This window comes from Rhipicephalus microplus, chromosome 2, assembly GCF_043290135.1.
Source record: "Rhipicephalus microplus isolate Deutch F79 chromosome 2, USDA_Rmic, whole genome shotgun sequence".
NCBI classification, from domain to species: Eukaryota; Metazoa; Arthropoda; class Arachnida; order Ixodida; family Ixodidae; genus Rhipicephalus; species Rhipicephalus microplus.
In genome coordinates this window covers 63,113,002-63,131,522 of record NC_134701.1, presented here as the reverse complement: position 1 = coordinate 63,131,522, position 18,521 = coordinate 63,113,002, and the positions used below count along the sequence as shown (strand labels likewise).

Here is an 18,521-nt window from a genome sequence, read left to right as displayed (position 1 = left end):
CTGAACATGAGTTTCATGTCTAAGCAGTGAGTAGAACAGTTTACTGGCAGTTCGTGGGTCAGGACGACTGGATTCAAGCACGCACTCAAAGCAGAGATTACATTTGAAGAAATCTCAGTTATGCTGGCTGAGTAACACTTAAAAACTACCAGGTATTCGTCGACGAAACTAAAAACCCTCACGACATGTTCACAGTTCAGCCTTCCTTTCAAGCCTCTGTCAAACTTAGCTAGCAATATATCACTCAGAATCGGTGCTATTGAAGATTCTATGGACACACCACCATTTTCATAAACATGACCATTCCATTTTACATAAATAGAGATCCCATGGGTAGGTAGCAGATCAAGAAAACTGACAATGACACCAAGTGCATTTTGAAACGTTACATCACCCAGCAGATCAACACATTTTTCTACACATTACTAAAAAGCATCACGAGGAAGACACTCGAATTTTGGCGAGGGTACTCTTTCGAAAATTGCGTGGTCTGACACAAATGTCTGACTAGAAAGGAATCTATAATTGCGAGAAATTTACATTTTTTTGCGTGAAAACAACCCTAAGTCCTGTTGCCAAGAGCCCTTTGCTGTAACCACGACACAGTTAATTGGTATGTCGGGTTTAACGTCCCAAACGCACTATATAATTATGAGAGACACCGTAGTGGAGGGCTCCGGAAATTTCGACCACCTGGCCATCAACAATGACACGGAATAGCACATCATCTTTGTCTATCTATCTATCTATCTATCTATCTATCTATCTATCTATCTATCTATCTATCTATCTATCTATCTATATCTTTCTATCTATCTATTGATCTATATCTATCTATCTATCTATCTATCTATCTATCTATATCTTTCTATCTATCTATTGATCTATATCTATCTATCTATCTATCTATCTATTGATCTATATCTATCTATCTATTTATCTATATCTATCTATCTATCTATCTATCTATCTATGTATCTATCTATCTTTATATTTGTCTGTCTGTCTGTTTGTCCGTCTGTCTGTCTGTCTGTCCGTCCGTCTGTCTGTCTGTCTCTGTCTGTCTGTCTGTCGGTCTGTCTGTCTGTCTGTCTGTCTGTCTGTCTGTCTGTCTGTCTGTCTGTCTGTCTGTCTGTCTGTCTGTCTGTCTGTCTGTCTGTCTGTCTGCAGAGATATTACCGACGATACCCACATGGACATAAACAAAGAAAGGCGACTGGATAGGTTGTCAGCTTGCAACTAACTTGATTTGACAAAAAAAAAAGTGCGCTTATCTCTGCATTAACATAAAAAGAAGCTGTTCTTTTTCTCGTAAAGCTAATAAAGTTAGTCGCAAGTTGACGCCCTACCCTGCCGCCTTTCTTTTTTGTGTTTATGTAAGTTTCGTCCATAATATTTCTTCAGTATGAACCGACTAGCCCAACAACACCTTGTAGTAAGCTCTCTGTCTGCGTACACCGCAGCCACAATTATGAATGAGCGTCCCAGACAGCTTCACGGCTCGCGAGCCTTGCCTCCCTTTCCTGTCCAAACGCTAGGGAGAAGGCGACGCTCTGCGCGCAGCGCCGAACTCCCTTAACGGCCTCTCCGAACATGAGCGCGGCGCGCTTGGCACTGCTATGGCGCAGCGCTGCACCGTTGGCTCCCCGCCCAGCCTGCTGTCTCGTCTCTCGGTGAGCACGTTCTCTCTCCCTCTCTTGACGCATTCTTTCTCCTTCGGAATCTATTCCCGCTTCCTTTATTGTTGTTCTAAATAGAAACACCCTATCTGAAGCAGGGCTAGGCAGTATGCGCCTGCAAGGGTCATCCATTTAATCCGACCGACCTTCGGGGAATATAGCCTGTCACCGCGTTTGTTTCGTAACGACATTGCATTCCGCGGATGCAAATTGTGAGCTGAACTGGTTCATGGCCTTATCACGTGCGAGCTAATTCTTTCATAAAGCATGTTCTGTTGACACCTGAATAACCATCAGCGATATGCGATGAGTGAAGGCGAATATTAGGTCAACAAAAAAGTGTGAAGCATATAGCATGCAGGTGATATTTTACTTTTATGCAATGGAGGAAGAAGGTATATGTTTACACATAGCTCGCTTGAGGAGTGACTTTCTTAGGAACAGGTAACCACATGTCTCTGCTTTAGAATATGCTAGTTTGAAAGCGTTTCGTGTTTCCCTGTTAACAACATCAAGAACATTTGCGGCAACCAACCTTGTCGGTTTCATTGCAATGAAAAATGCCCCTAGCGGGGCTCCCAGCACATTGGTAAAAACAGACAAAAAAAAGCTACGGCAAGTTGTCCATTGGCGTCTCCCTCTGACCATCACGAGCTTTTAAATCTATGTGCTATTAAAACAAAAACTGCAGAACCGAACAGTCACGCCACCCAATGAAAATATCATTAGGCGCTCCCGATTGTCACTGTCCAGCTGTCCGCGCAGATTTGGTAAATAATTCAGCTCTGGGACTCCAGATATGCTGAAAAATCGGCACTGTGAAAGCGATTACACGCACTTGCTTCTCCTCCGCTGCCCTCCTCTAAGTCATTCGCATGTTTCTACGAGCCGGATCAGAATTACGTCACTGACAACACCTTTCAGCACCAGTGTCTTGTTTATTGACGCCACTCTGAATGAGCAGCGCCTGGCCCTCCCAAGGAACAAACCCTCAACTCAACAGGCACCCATTACGTGCAGGGGCCATGCAGTCCTTTGCAAGCAGAAGTGTTGACCGAGTGTAACATTTTACGTGCACTACACTGCCACCGGCCACCACCTGCACTGACCCACAATGGGAAACTCAATGCAGTAAACGCCACGAACTTAAATATCGACCATGTTATGGTGCACAAGGAGAACAGCAATACTTCTAGGGTTACCAGTACGCGACCACAAGTAGAGAACCTCGGCGGAGAAGTAACGCGATGGCACACACTCTTGTCAACTCGGAAGCTTGTGTTCTCTCCTTGTCACCTCGCATTTCACCTGTGTGGTCATCCCGATCACAGTGACCAATAATATGCGAAACCACCTTCTGTCAAAATGGTCCAAATGTGATGCTTCTTCGGGTACATTGACGCTGAAAACAAAGGACTAGGTGCTACTCCTTTCGGGTATACTCCTAATTTGCCCCGCATGCAAATTTTTAAAAGGCACGTTGACATTCCTGCACATCACGTGAGTCTCAGAAAAAATTATTTAGATAGGTCACCCTTGACAAAAAATATTTCTGAGCAAACGTACTTGCGAACACGGACATTAATGCCTACCCAGTGAGAGAGCAATTCTAAAATGATAAGAAGAAGGAGCTCACTGGTACAATCCTCATTACGATCCACGAGCACAGTCACATCGTTACTCCCTTTGTTGTCAAACACCTCTGCACGCACCCTCTCTCTACTTCCGGTGTCCGATTTCCCATCTTCCAGCGGCTCCTCAACGACATCGATTTTCTACTGCCTTCTAATCGGCTGGCGTTGTTTGCAGACAGCGTCCACATTTCAATGTTTACATCGTACAACTAAGCCCCCTGCAGGCAAGTTCGTGGCAGTATGCTCCACAGCAATATACATCGGTAAACGGCGAAACATTTTATCAGGGAGGAAGTAAGGGCGCTCTTTCAAATGATGCGTTTCGCGCTTTCTTTTTCTGGTTATTTTTATGTAGTAAAACAAGCTTTCTAAAGTGATGTGGGCACCAAAACGCATCGAAAACACTGGCACTATAAAAACTTCACGTAGTGATCAAGGTGTCTCTGTTCATAGAATTTCTCTTGGGACGCCGGTCGTTAGACGGGATGTTTTCTTGCGCTGAAGCTCACCACTTTTGATCAGGAAACGGGAGTTCCCAACTCTGAATCCAGAGCTACGTGCCATTACAAGGCCACAAGAGTGGGCGAGGAGTGGGCCTGAATCGATACGCACCGCCATCTTGAAGCGGGCTCTTCGACCGCGAACGGCACGGGCGGCCGAACAGGCTTTCCCGTTGCAGACGACGCGCTGCTGCCTGGAGAAGCTGGCAGGCGCAGGCTGTTTATTCTACCATAGCCTTAACGCTTCGTGCTTGGGAGTACACGTGTAAGCAACTTGTTTTAAACGAGCAATGTTTGCTCATCCCTCTAGCTTCAATTTTTGTTTTTCTATTTTTGCTCTCAAACGATTAGCCCTGCCCGGCGTGTTTGTTTTGAGTGCGTGTTTGGTGTTACACCAACGGTAGCTCTCGTGAGGCGTTCACACAAAACGCGCTGTAGAAAACTCGCAGAAAACTATGTACCACACGTTAGTTGATGTTAGATTCTTTAATTAACTAAGTACGACGCATGATGAACAAGTGTTGGAAACTATTTCAACATCTACACAAAATGATTTCATTCTCCGCGGCCGCTTTTTGCCCACTATGATGCAGGTAAAAGAAAGTGCAATCACAGATCACAGTAATTCTTCCAGTTGTCGACTTCTCCACGTCACTTCTTCGAAAGAATAATTGTCTATTCAGAATTCCATTTGTTTTACAATGACACAGTTGCAAGCTTCGTCCCGAAACTGACTGAAAGGAACTGAACGAGAATGATGCTGCTAAAAGTGGGAAAGCGGTCCATACCAGCAGCGGATTATATATATATATATATATATATATATATATATATATATATATATATATATATATATATATATATATATATATATATATATATATATATATATATATATATATATATATATATATATATATATATATATATATATATATATATATATATGAATTGGTAATCTTTATAGTGAGTATATACTGAAACTAAGTGGACTATTAGGTAATACTTTTTGTGGAGCAATGTCTATGATAGAAGCAATAGGAGAAAACACATACCACAGACACCTAATTTTTCTTAAGCCAATTGTCGATTCTCTGGCATGAACAAATCAATGCAAAACTCGAGAGTGCCCCGCCGCGGTGGTCTAGTAGCTAAGGTACTCGGCTGCTGACCTGCAGGTCGCGGGATCGAATGCCGGCTGCGGCGGCTGCATTTACAATGGAGACGGAAACGTTGTAGGCCTGTGAGCTCAGATTCGGGTGCACGTTAAAGAACCCCGGGTGGTCGAAATTTCCGGAGCCCTCCACTACGGCGTCACTCATTATCATTTGGTGGTTTTGGGACGTTAAACCGCACAAATCAACTTGAGAGCATAACACTCTTGAATAAAAAGTATCCACAATTCCGGATTAAACATTCAAGATTATTCAGGAATGTGCCTTATAATAGCAAGTGAATCGTTCACCACCAAAGATAAAGCTCCGTCGATCCTCGACATTTATTTCTCTAGCCACGGCATCCATAGAAACGCAGAGACATACAGTGTCCGCGATCACTGACGCAATTTTTCAAGAGGCTGTCCTCCGTGCAAACAAGGTGAAGTCTTTGCATTGCAGTGCAGCTACAGTGCAGTGCAGTCGCTTCGCCTTCCTTCGTCCTCGCCTTTTCCGCTCGGTTTTCCGCTCTCCACCTCTCACGCCACCGCCTTTCCTTCTTCATCAAATCCCTCTCTCAGCCCGGCGTTAAACCCGACCTGCACCGGCCTGGGTCCGAGCTCGGGTGTCGGCTTGGAGAGAGGGAGGGAAAGGAATTTTCGCCCGAAGGGAGGTTGAGAGAGCGTGCCTTCCCATGATCCTTCGAGGCGATTGCCTTCCTCCTCGGTAGAGTGCTACACCTCTCCCCCCTCAGGATCGCGACAATACCGCGGCTTTCACAGTCACTGCTCGCGCACCGCTCGAGAAAAGAGCATTTCTCCAGCAGCTGAGCCGGTGTTCTATCGCTCTCTACCACAAGAGGTCAGTCGTTCGCACATTTGTCATTACAATTACGACCAACTCGCTTGGATTTCACCGAGTTGCGCTGCGGAATAACTGTACATGCCTCGGGAACGGATATCGATCACTTTTAGGAGCAAAACATGCCAGTAGCTCTTCTCCCAAGTGGAAGGGAACTTAAAGACGCTCGTTTTCAGGACGTTATTCTGGCAAACTACGGCCTCCGTTCGACGTACACGGTGGAATCCTACATTAATGTTTCCGAAGATTGGGCATATGACTGGCATTGCAAATACGAACAGATCAAGCATTTGAATTGAACATCATTTGGAATTCGCGATTAAAGGATTCTCGGAGTCGAAGCAAAGCGCGTAGTATATCTTTTTTCGTGGGAAGGATGCGGAGTGACCTTGTCCGTAGGCACGGCTGGGAAGGGATCGAAGGGCGTGACCTTCCCATCAATGTCAACGAAAACTCGGGTTCAAAAGGTGATCCTTCTCTCAAAAAAAAAGTTATGAAGCGCTAAGCATTGGGAGGAGGTTAGAATATTGGAGAGCGGAGCTCCTCGGTAAGTACTCATTCCGAGTGATTTGACTTTTAATGACTACGCTTTCGCACACCCTGCTTTCAAGAATGAAAGAGTTAATTGTCTCGGATGTAAATACTCAGGCGTGCATTTATATACGAGATGTTGCAGATTTACCGGGTTTTTTAACGCCACTGCATGTACTCTTGAACACAATTAAAAACAAAAAAACGAACGCCACTATGGCACCACATAACGGACGCCACAGAACGCCCAAACAATGAATGCCACATAATGGTCATTCAGCTTTCGACCTCAAATAGGCTTCATTTATTTTATAATCAATGAATCCTGGTCAAATTTATTGGCGTTATATGTATTCTGGCGTCAACGTTGACGGAGACGTGACAATCTGTCTCGCTCTCGCGCTCTTTTTTTATGTTTACAAAGTTGTAAGACAACTTTTCTTTTTCTCGTTATTTCTTGCGCGCTGAATTGTCGCTGAGTGAAGTATGTCATTACGATGACACCATATTGCCGAGACGTGCAACGTGTCATTTCAGCTACTGCGCGAAAATACACGAATTTGGCACCAATAAATGCCCTCCTCCGACACTGCACGATGTAAGCGTTTGTCAATATCAGTGTTTACTGAGTATAATACTCTGTAAGTCTGCCGGTCGCAATAATAGACTTTTGTCGTTTCGACCCCCATGACACGATCTATTCAGAGGGCTATCGCGTTTTATAGTAAATGATTCATGCGGAACCTTTAGTAAACCTTCAGTCGAGCATGCTTGTTTGTTTTCGTTCTTTTTTATTGCTTGTATCTGATTTTGCTGTCCTAATAGATCCTTATCATTCATCAATAACATGGAGCATAATATTGTATTACTCAAGGTATCTCATGCAATGCTCGTCCGACGCAAGAGGCGGGAAAACTAGACGTCCAGCCAGGACGCAAGATGTCAATTTTCAGCCAGCCGACTGCGACAAACAACAGAGCTATTCGGCACTTACTAAGCATATTCGGAACTTACTTTCCACTGACTGTTTACTTTCCTACTCCCTTGTTTGGCGAACTTTACGAGCATCGCATTTTCTTCCCCGCTCCTGTTGAAAAGCCAAATTGTCGCAATCCTTATATAGCGCCATAATTTGCGCCAGGCAAACTGGAGAGGCGCAACTGCTTTGCATCAAGTCAAATTAAGCCATGTACATCAAGTCACGTCGCATTCGCAATTTTCTTTCCATTCTCAACTTGGAAGAGGCTATCAATCACGGGCGCAAGAAAACCTCTCCATTATTCTTTACAGGTTCTCGCATTAGGCAGTGAGACATGCAGTGTAATTTCGACTCAGAGGCACTTCTTTTCTCTCTTTCTTTCTCTCTCTCTCTCTCTCTGCCATGGTCGTATTAAAAAAGGAGCTAACGCAACTAGTCCACCGAAAGGGGGATTCCAATGAACGCTTCTATTCATTTGTTTTGTGATGCCGACTTATCTAGTAAGGTCTTTATTAAGAGTTCCAAGTCGGTTCTCCGCTTGATATGACGATCGCGATTTAATAAAGCCGTGCGCTTGTTACATATCAATTAAAAAAAATATTTTAAGAATTTGCGTGAGCGAATGCGTGACGCGCTTTTCTTAATGTTGTCCAGCTACAGAATCACTGGTTGCAGTCTGGCCTCTTGTGGCCGAGTATAACTCGTGCTTGTCTATTGAGACTGTGCACGTCCATTCTTTTTGGTTTCACCCTGCTGAAAATTGAGCTACGTGACACCGTTGTACTTTATAAAAATAGTTATGCCAGAAATTGGCTCACAGTACAACGCTATTGTGAAAACACCAGCCTTCAACTAATTTGAAGGCAGGTGAGAAAATTTATTTAGCGCAATATTATTATTTAGTCACGTGCACGTCATTTTAAGTGCAATAGAATAATATTTTGTGCCTCGACAAAAAAAATTACGGCATATTCACGGGGTGAATGATGATGAATGGGCGAAGCTCCAGAGGGATTCATGGGTAAACTGTAAATCTTCCGTGTAATTCGCCCAGTTGATCATCATGTAATGACATGAGAAACGCTGTGTGTGTATATACACAAATCAACTTTTATTTGTTCTTAGACGATGGATGGCTTGCGATGCCCCTTGCCTCGCGCGCTCGCACATCGGGATTCTGTCTGCGAGCGCGCGCTGCTGCCGCCTTGCGCTCTCTCCGCTGTGCAGCCTTATCCATCCGGCGACTCCGAGCGCGCGCCAACAGCGAACGGATTTTATTACAACGCTCCCCCTAGCGTACGTCGCCGCACTAAATCGAACGATTGCCTTCAACCAATGACACGCGCCATATGTGACATCATTCCTATTTTATAAGATCTCGCGTCTTTCATCAACTACAAGTACCGCTTTCTAGTTTATAACATCTTGCATCTTTTCATCATCAGCTACAAGTACCACCATCTAGTAAACACTACAAGAACTAAACGAGAGGTGGCTACATACAGGAGACGGTACCGCCATCTAGTGAACACTGCAAGAACTAAACTAGAGGTGACTACATACAGGGGACGGTACCGCCATCTAGTGAACACTGCAAGAACTAAACTAGAGGTGGCTACATACAGGCTACAGGGGACGCACAGCCCACGCCCTAAGGAGCTTCGCCCCTAAAAGTTCATTTGTGAAAACGACAGGAGCCTGAGCCTCGCTAAAAACTTTTATTGTCTAAAAAACAATCTGTACGGAACTACCGACAAATTATTCACACCAACAATCGATATGAGAGCACAACCATAAAAATATATGCGAGAATAACAACTATAACTGCCACGCCTTTCCTAAGTCTCCATAGACCTGTAGAAATAGCCTGTTGTTATGGTCTCGTTTTTAATGTGACTGTATAGTCTATCACTGACATAAACACGCTGAGCCGGAGAACAGAAATGACAGTGTTCTAGGATAGCTGCATTATCTTAAACTTCATCGTACTCGTCCTCAAGCAAGATGCGTGTTCAATGTTAGTTCCTTTATTAGTCCTTTTGCTGGGGACGTTCTTGCTTACATGTCCCAGTTATACACGTGATTCTGTTTTCTTAGTGCAATCGACTGCAACTTACCACGCCACTGCAAGTAAAAGAGCGAATATCTGGTTCAACTGGAAGCTAGCTGCCACTTCCTAGGTGCCGAAGAAACGATAGTAATCATCCTGATCAAAGGCGTTCAGAGCCCGTTGTTTAATTATTCGAAATTGAACTTGCGTACATGATTCAATAGTGCGTGCCAGCATGAGTCTCTCAATGGAGATATTTATTGGTGCGCTCTCACGCATCACAGACGTATTATTTGAAGAGGCCGTTCCTATAAACTGTGGTACCGTGTTTTTGGCCTTGAATTATTTGCTGTATATGTCACCTACTTAAGTTACATGTTATGGCGACATATTATCTCGACAACATCAACTTTATCTTGTACTGTCACCAACATTTATTGCACTCTCTATGCAGTCATTCAAGAGCGAAACCAACCAACTTAATTTGACCTAGGCACAGCAAACAAGCTTCCCTGAAGTTCATTCGTGTTCATCGCCGCAGACAAATGTTGGTTAAGTGCGATACCAATATTAGAACGAAAATCTAATTAGGTAAAACACCTGTCACAAATTGCTGGCGTCGCTCTTACGGCGGGTGTGTGCAAAGAAGTCGCTTGGACGCGAGGTCAATCAGAACGTCAACACGCGCTGCCGAGATTTGCTTATCAGTGCGACAGCCCGAAGGCGCGAGGGAAAGTTGCGATGAGCGAGCTCAAGCCAGAAACGTCACTTCTTCCGCGGCTTTCGCCACAGGCTCACTGAAGCTCCCTTCGAAATCTCGAATGAAAATGAAACAGCTTATGAATTCCTGAATTAAATGCCCCACAAGTGCAGGAAAAAACTTGTACAGGAGGGACAAAGCGAAGCTTTGTGGAACACTGCATGTGGATTCATTCAGCACGTTCTATTGTAATTAAATTGCATGGTGTACAAGTGTAATTCGAATCGTAAGTTTTGATGAATATTGTTACTTCGGTTCAGCTCTAGCATGCGCGCACCGCGATTTGTGGTTTAGTTTAACGAAACGGAAGGACTTCGCTCTTAATAAGTTCTATCTCCGTTGGACACCCTACAATCTGTAAACTGACTGAAAAAATTCAAATATCTCTACCTTGTTCTCTACTACAGCCACTGGCAATGGCGCTATTTCTTCATCGTAATATTCCTATTTCGAAATTTGTGTATAACTTCTGTTTAGGAATGCTGTAATTCTAAGACTTCGTCGTTACTTTTTCATTCCCACCTGAATCATTTGATTGCTTATTTCGCTTAACATTGGAGCAGCGAATCTGCCAAAGATAACAAAATCTTGTTTAATATTACTCAATAGTAAGACATTCTGTGGCTGAATGAACGGAACGCACACTTTGAATAACTGTGTTGCTGCGTGAACCAGTTGGGGCTCTTAGCAGCTCATGTCACTTCACGAAGAAATTATCTTGTCCAGTCTTACGAGAGCCATAGCGATACCATAGTTGAAAGAATTTGGAAGTTGAATGCTCAATTTGGGAGTTGAACTCTTTGAAAGTTGGTCTCTTTTTTTCGTGCACAAGCGATGCCAGTAACCCACACGTTTCATTTCAGTCAAACGTTCAGTTTTTTACAAGTCAACTTACAATGATCGATACAAAAGAAGTATGCGTATGAAATTCCTGAAGTCAGCGATTGCAAAAGGGTCCCTTGGTTAAACATGCAACAAGAGGAGGCATAACGTGTAAACAGGAAAAAATATCGGATATCATTCAAAAAACAAAAATAAATATCAAAACGTTACACAAATCATCCGTAAAATGAAACAACGGCAAGTGAGCAACTTTATACTGCAAAAAAAAAGGACCAAAGTGACGTTAAATCAAGCTCTGATAAAGAAATTAACTGCAAAAGATAAAAAGCTTTATATCATGCCTTATTGTGTTAAAAAAAATTGAGGTTTTCAAGTGATAGCTGAAGGTGATTTTAAATTTTATGCGAGGAAAATAATGATGTCATTCTGCTTTAGTTAGTGTTACAGTGAGGTAGCAGAAAGTTAAGATTGTGTTAATATTTGCACAGTTAATATTATTAGTAACAATCAAAGTGTTCAGCATTTTCAAGCACATTTTTGCGCGGCAAATTTTATTGCGTGGCAGAAATTTAAGTCGTGACTTGCAACATATACGAGGTTCCGAAGAAGTCTTGACTATCTGAAGTTCTCACCACCCCGCAGCTCCTGCAATTTTTGTCGGCTACTATTGTCTATAGCAGCAATATCAGAATGGTTTCAGTCATTCAGAAATTATTCAAGTGTTGAACCACAGGTTTATGTTACAGAATGTTGGTGTGGCCAAGGCCACCATCTCCTAAAACGTGTTTCATCCGAACAAACTCTGAACGAAGGTCATAAAGGAACGGAGGGAATAAAGGAAAGGATGCATCGATGCTCAACGAATTCGGCAAATCCCGCGTACGTCGAAAATCAACGTTATTCGAAACATGTGTTGGGAATGTGCCCATGTTGTAACTTTTTATTGCGCGACAATTTATGAAATTAGGCCAAATATATAGAAAACTATTGCACGCAGAGGCATAAGTTGAATAACTGCAGACGTTTGTATAAACAGTTCTTTGCACTGGTCGACAATGCCAACAGGAACATGAGAATTTGCAACACCAGAATTGATAAGCTCATGTTAAGCGCTGGTGCACGCGAGATGGACACTCTGGACACCGATTCATAAGTACGCTTCACTAGATGGCACCTTAATACAATCCACGTTAACCCTACGTGATGGCTGTATCATAAGAGTAGATAGCTAGAGCTGGAAACAAAATTGACGTATCATGAAGATTAGCGTCTATTTGAAAAGTACTTCCGAGACCTTGCTTGGTTCTGTGGTAGAATGCTTGATTGCCACACAGAATACTAGGGTTTGATTCCTCTTGGGACCCTGACATTTATTATTTGCGTTCGTCGGGTCAACGTTACCAAAGTTAGCTTATTTCTAAAACGTTCACGTGTTAAATACCCATGAGTGTTCTCGTCCTTCCATGGTAGATAGTAAGCGTCAATCACCTGTGGCACATAACTGCATACCAGTCACACATACCTGCCTGAGAATATGTGTGGATATGTGCCACAGTCTGGCAGAGAGTCTTGATGACGTAGGCGACGGGATTGTGACATTATTCGTGTCTTGTCCAGTGCGTCATGTTCGTAAAGTTATCTTACCCTTATCCTTACGAGAGCACCCAGACGTAAACAGATAGATAGATAGATAGATAGATAGATAGATAGATAGATAGATAGATAGATAGATAGATAGATAGATAGATAGATAGATAGATAGATAGATAGATAGATAGATAGATAGATAGATAGATAGATAGATAGACAGACAGACAGATAGATAGATAGATAGATAGATAGATAGATAGATAGATAGATAGATAGATAGATAGATAGATAGATAGATAGATAGATAGATAGATAGATAGATAGATAGATAGATAGATAGATAGATAGATAGATAGATAGATAGATAGATAGATAGATAGATAGATAGATAGATAGATAGATAGATAGATAGATAGATAGATAGATAGATAGATAGATAGATAGATAGATAGATAGATAGATAGATAGATAGATAGATAGATAGATAGATAGATAGATAGATAGATAGATAGATAGATAGATAGATAGATAGATAGATAGATAGATAGATAGATAGATAGATAGATAGATAGATAGATAGATAGATAGATAGATAGATATCTGATTCCAAAAGGCTTGTAGTACGCCAAAAATACTTCGCATTTAATATTTTTGAGCTAGACGCCTAGAGTAAATATCTGAACTGAGAGATGAGCATAACGCACTTGTGTGAAAATGTAGTATCGGGTTTCCAGGTTCCGCGTTGTTACGCTGGCCCCTTTCCAATGTTCATGCGCCTAAACTTCTCGTGTTCTCAAACTTACCCTACAAAATACGTGAAAAGTTTCGTTAAACCCCCTCGGTCACTCAATCGATCACTCAATAAGTGAAAAGGTTAAATCTGTGTCGCTGTCTTACCGCAGGGTCTACTCGGACGGCAAGGCCGATAAATCTTCGAAGGGTTCTAAATCCGGCCAGTCGGACATGTCGGTCGACCAGGCGGTTCTCGACAAGCTGGAGGCAGGCTTCAAAAAGCTGCAAGATGCCAAGGACTGCAAGTCACTGCTCAAAAAGTATCTCACCAAAGAGATCTTTGACAAGCTCAAGACCCGTAAGACCGCCATGGGTGCCACCCTTCTGGACGTTATCCAGTCGGGTAAGTCGCTTAATTGAGCATAATTATTATATGTGCCTAAACAAGTATTCGCAGCCATCAGAGACTAGCTCACCACTTGAATCATGATGTACGAAGCATATAACAGCTCTAGAAGCGGGAAATACCCTAGGCTAGTAGAACAGTGAGCACAACATCAGAGAGAAGTGAGCACAAGATGGTTATATCGCGATTCATAAAGCTAAGGGTCAGAAGTCTACGTCATGCCGAGCAGATAACGTACTGAAAGAGAAAATACACTGCTCAAAAACTTGAATCCTCGTTTGAACTGCGTAAAGAAGTCCTCTAGTATTTATGTTTTCAAGTTTACGGAAATATGCGTTGAACAATTGTCAACTGCGCCCACATTTTCTATTATGCGAAAAAAAAAACAATCAGGAATCGCTCACTTAAATAGAACTTCATATACCTACAATCTAGCTCATTCAGCTTAAGTAACACAACGTTGCTTGGGACCCAAAGCATTCACAAAGCAACAGACTAGCTACTCTGCTGGCTGCGTCAAAATTGGCTGTAAACCAAAGTTGAGCGTATTCTATTCTTTCTTTTTTTCGATCGATTCTCTCACGTTTCTTGGTGATAAAGAAATACTTGCCTTCGGTGTGTGCGTCCCCACATACGCTGTCGTCTGCATGCTTGGTGTTGATAAAGTGAGCACCAAAGGCGACTTTAGAGGGGCGTGGCAACACTTTTGCAGCATAGTCCGAAAACGTCGCCGATTGGTAGTTGAGGTTCCTGAGAACACGCGAGCCGAATGTAACAGCGTAGCACATGGCCGAAAAATTACAATAAATTCTCAGTCAGTTTAAAATTGCTTTATTTACACTCTCCACAAATGACGACAATATTTGTTCTGGTAGTGAAGTAATGTGTGGTTAATCCATTCTATGGCTGCTTAAAAAGTGTTGGAGGGCCCCTTTAGAGGCTGCTCACTTCTAACCGACAGAATATTGGTACAGGAAAAAACATACGAAGTTTTGCACCCCAAAGTATCTTGCAGGTTTAATTGTTACTATAAGAAGCTTGTCACTTTTGCTGCGCTGCAAACGCCAGCGTAGAAGCTTAAGCAAGGTGTTGTCTGAAAAACAATACTTCTCAATACTCAGTTATAAACCTGATTATTATCAGCAAGCTTCGAATCATGTAGACATAAAAATTTTCCATCAGCACCGCCACACTACAGTTACTTCAACTCAATAGCCATATTATCATTTTGATGCTGCCCTTTATTACAGCTGCAGAAGTCACATTTTGATGCATGCAAAATGCTAGAATACCACGCACTTTGCGATGTCAGTTCACCTTGAAGAAGCCGAAAGGATTTAAATATCTGGGCCCATCTACTACGCCACCTCTCACAGCCCAGAGTGATTCTAGATTGTTACGCCCAACAAACGAGCCAACTAAGCATTTTCTCCTTACATACGTTAGGCTGCATAGTGCAAGATTATTGGTTGCGTCACAACAGGCTTTCTGAATATATTCTCTGAAATTTACGCACCTGATTACGTGCATTATAGGTAAATTTTATGTACCGAATTATATTTATGATATCATACTCCCATTTTCCGGGGCATGGAAGTCATTTTATTCTCATGGCATGTCTGTTTTCGCGTTACATCATTACAAGTATGCAAATACGACTATTTTCTTTTTTGAAAACGAATAGCACCCATTGCTTAGCGAAGTGCATTGGCGCTCTCACTTTTCTGAACGGGTTGGTTTCACTTTGGTCACCTCACTTTGTAAGCGCATAAAAACGTTCACTGTTCTTCGCAGCGAATGCGCTAAACAGAACACTCGCACACATGTGCGTGCGCGCGCACGCACACATAAATCATGCCTCTGCAGGGCTGATGGTTGCTTCCAGAGTAATTTATTTATGCTTTTTTGGGTCACATTTTGCGACGAAGCTTCTCTGTAAAGCAAATGGTATTTCCCAACGTCAGCTTCGAAGCTTCTTCATGTTGACCTAATCCTTACGGTTGCATAAACAGTGCTCGGCGTGTATTTGATGTTCCTGTCATCGCAGAAGCGCTACAAAAACACAGTAGTTTCTCTTTTGTAAAGCGTGCTTTGCCTTTTACATTTCATGCCTGTAACGAAGCCGAACCCATGAAGAAGCCGAGGCTTTAGTTTTTCTTTGACCTGTTCAAGGCAGCTTTTTTTTTTTTATTGCAGCATAACAACGTGAGGTCACATGACTTTTCAATTCATGGAATCACTTTTACTTTATACTAGCTCCCCGCACATCGTTTTATGATGCATTTTGTATGGGCAGACAGTGTTCCCGTGAATCCTCTTCTCAAAACGATGCTCTGCGGTGCCAGCAAGATTCGTTTAACAGTATTGCTTGGATGTCGAGCTCCAAAAATTTGAATTCCTTTTGATTCAAAATTGAATTTCTCAAAATTGCGTCAAAATGAAATAAAACCCGCAGCTATGCCGCAAAGTCAAAGCAATGAATGCGATAGCAAGAAATTGGAAGGTCACGGCAGAATGGCCAGCAGATCGAAACGTGCCTCGCCTTTCTCACGAACAAGTGACGCACAAAGTGCACTCACAGGTACAGATGAACGCGAATAAGCGTCTCAATTGTTACTTTGATGTGTCTGAAAACGCGCTTATCTCGAAAACGAAGACTGTGCAGCGATCGCAGTGACCTTTGGGCACTCGGTAACTACAACAGAATCGTTCCGGTGAAAGCCTAAGGCCAGCCATGACGTACGATCTTCCCCACTGCGAGATAAGGACACGTGAATGACTGTCCACCCCCTCTTCAACGCGAGCCAATGTACGCGTGGGAAATGAGAGCGCGCCACCGCGTTGTGAGGATGTGGCGACGCGCTAATTGGCCTTCTTGGTGGTAATTCTGAAAACACAATAGTTCACCTCGAGACGCCCGTCTCCAGCGGTAATTGATAGATATTAAAAGCTTACCGTCTGGACGTTCAAGGGCATGCTCCTCAATGGCTCAGTGGTTAACGCCTTGCAGTCGCGTTTCAGAGGTTGTATGTTCGATTTCGCGCCCTGGAGTCTTTTTCTGCATTATTTTTCTTCTCATTTTCACACATGTTGATACGCATACAGATACGGTGAGCTGACGCCGATACCGGCGGCAAAATCCAGCCGAGCGTGTCTATAATATAGCTGTCTCAATAAAATAGGTGTATATGTCTGTATGTAATGCTTGTAAAGGTGATTTCACTGCAGTAATGGAGTGTGAAGGCACCAAAAAATTGCACTGTCGTGAAGCTTTGCTTAGAGGATCAACGGACCTACTAGCATCACATCAATTCATATTATCTTTACAATTGAGAGCTTGTTATACCAGCTTATATGCTCTTAGTAAGTTTTAATATCTGTAACAAAGGTAGACGTTGATACCACGGGCTCAACTATTATCTCCGTCAGACGAAGGCACGAGGCCAGCATTCGAGCAGCATCATCTTGCTCCAGCTGAGAATATTTTAAGCTAACACCCACTAGTTCAGCCTACACATTTCTTCTTTTCATCGCAAATGCTACCGCCTCAGCCAATATTCGACTCCCCGAGCTCTAGGTAAGCAGCCATGTATCTTAGCCTCTAGATCACCACGGCTGGGCCAGTGCTAGTCCTGTATACACCACGCTGGATCAGCAATACAAAATGTCAACGTAACCTCACAAATACAAAGAGACAAATTGCGATAACTATTTTGATTAATTGATATGTGGGGTTTAACGTCCCAAAACCACCATATGATTATGAGAGACGCCGTAGTGGAGGGCTCCGCAAATTTTGACCACCTGGGCGATAACTATTGTGACAACATTCATACCGTCCCCTTTTTCTCGCTGCTTGCAGGATCAAATCCCAGCTGTGACGGCTCCATTTTTGATGGCGGCGCAAATGATGTAGGCCCGTGTGCTCAGAATTTGATGCACGTTAAAGAAGCCCAGGTAGTCGACACTTCTTGAGCCCCCCACCACGGCGTCTCTCATAATCATAAGTGATTTCGGGGCATTAAACCCCACATATAAATAAAGTCTCTTTGTAGCATGTCCACCAAACTCACCTACACAAGTATGCTCGTAAGTGGCCTGTGTTACACGACATTGTTGCCAAGCCTAATGGTCCCTCGAAGGGCTGGTGAAATTAGGGTGATCTTAGGGAGCAGCTTTTGCATGTCGGCCTTGGAACTGACGAAAGGTTGGATTCCTTTAATGGTGGGTATGTCTGATTCAGATGACCTAATGTAACTTATGATGGCTTATAAAAGACGCCACAGTGAACGGAATGGGAATGGATATGAACCTTCATGTTACTCCAGGTATTTTCATGGGCAAATGTGTCGTATGTATGCAAGTGTGCCTGCGCTTATTATGCCTACCTCTCTCTCACTCTCTCTCTCTCTCTCTATCTCTGTAAATACGTGCAAAAAACACAAAATCTAAACTTCCACGTCTTGTTCAATTGGACAATGTGAGACATATGCAGTGCGGCACCACCAATGGCACGTGCTTACCAAGTGAAAAACGTAAACACAGCAGCGGGATTTTCGGTTGCCTCGTCGAGCCCTGCTGCCCTCGTTATCGGGAAGGGCTCCAAAAAGGGAGCTGTGGTTTAATATATACTATGGTGCAAGATGCGCGCACGCGTGTCTGGGCCCGCCACCGGGAGCACAGTGGCAGCCACAGGTTGCGTGGGCTATTTCCGGGGCGAGGCCCTCTGTGCTCGCGGCCTCTCTCACTAAATTAAGTGCCGCGCACGCACAGACAAGCAGAAAAACGCGAAGAAGATGCGC

General features: G+C 43.2%; 1 protein-coding gene across 1 annotated transcript in view; it reads left to right on the top strand.

Moving 5' to 3' along the window:
* Window positions 1–18,521, top strand: part of LOC119170871 (arginine kinase-like) — a 91,045-nt gene that overhangs the window by 23,806 nt on the left and 48,718 nt on the right. Inside the window, exon 6 of the mRNA XM_075886512.1 lies at window positions 13,484–13,716. Coding sequence (XP_075742627.1) covers window positions 13,484–13,716 — 233 coding nt within the window. The remainder of the gene's footprint in view (window positions 1–13,483; window positions 13,717–18,521) is intronic.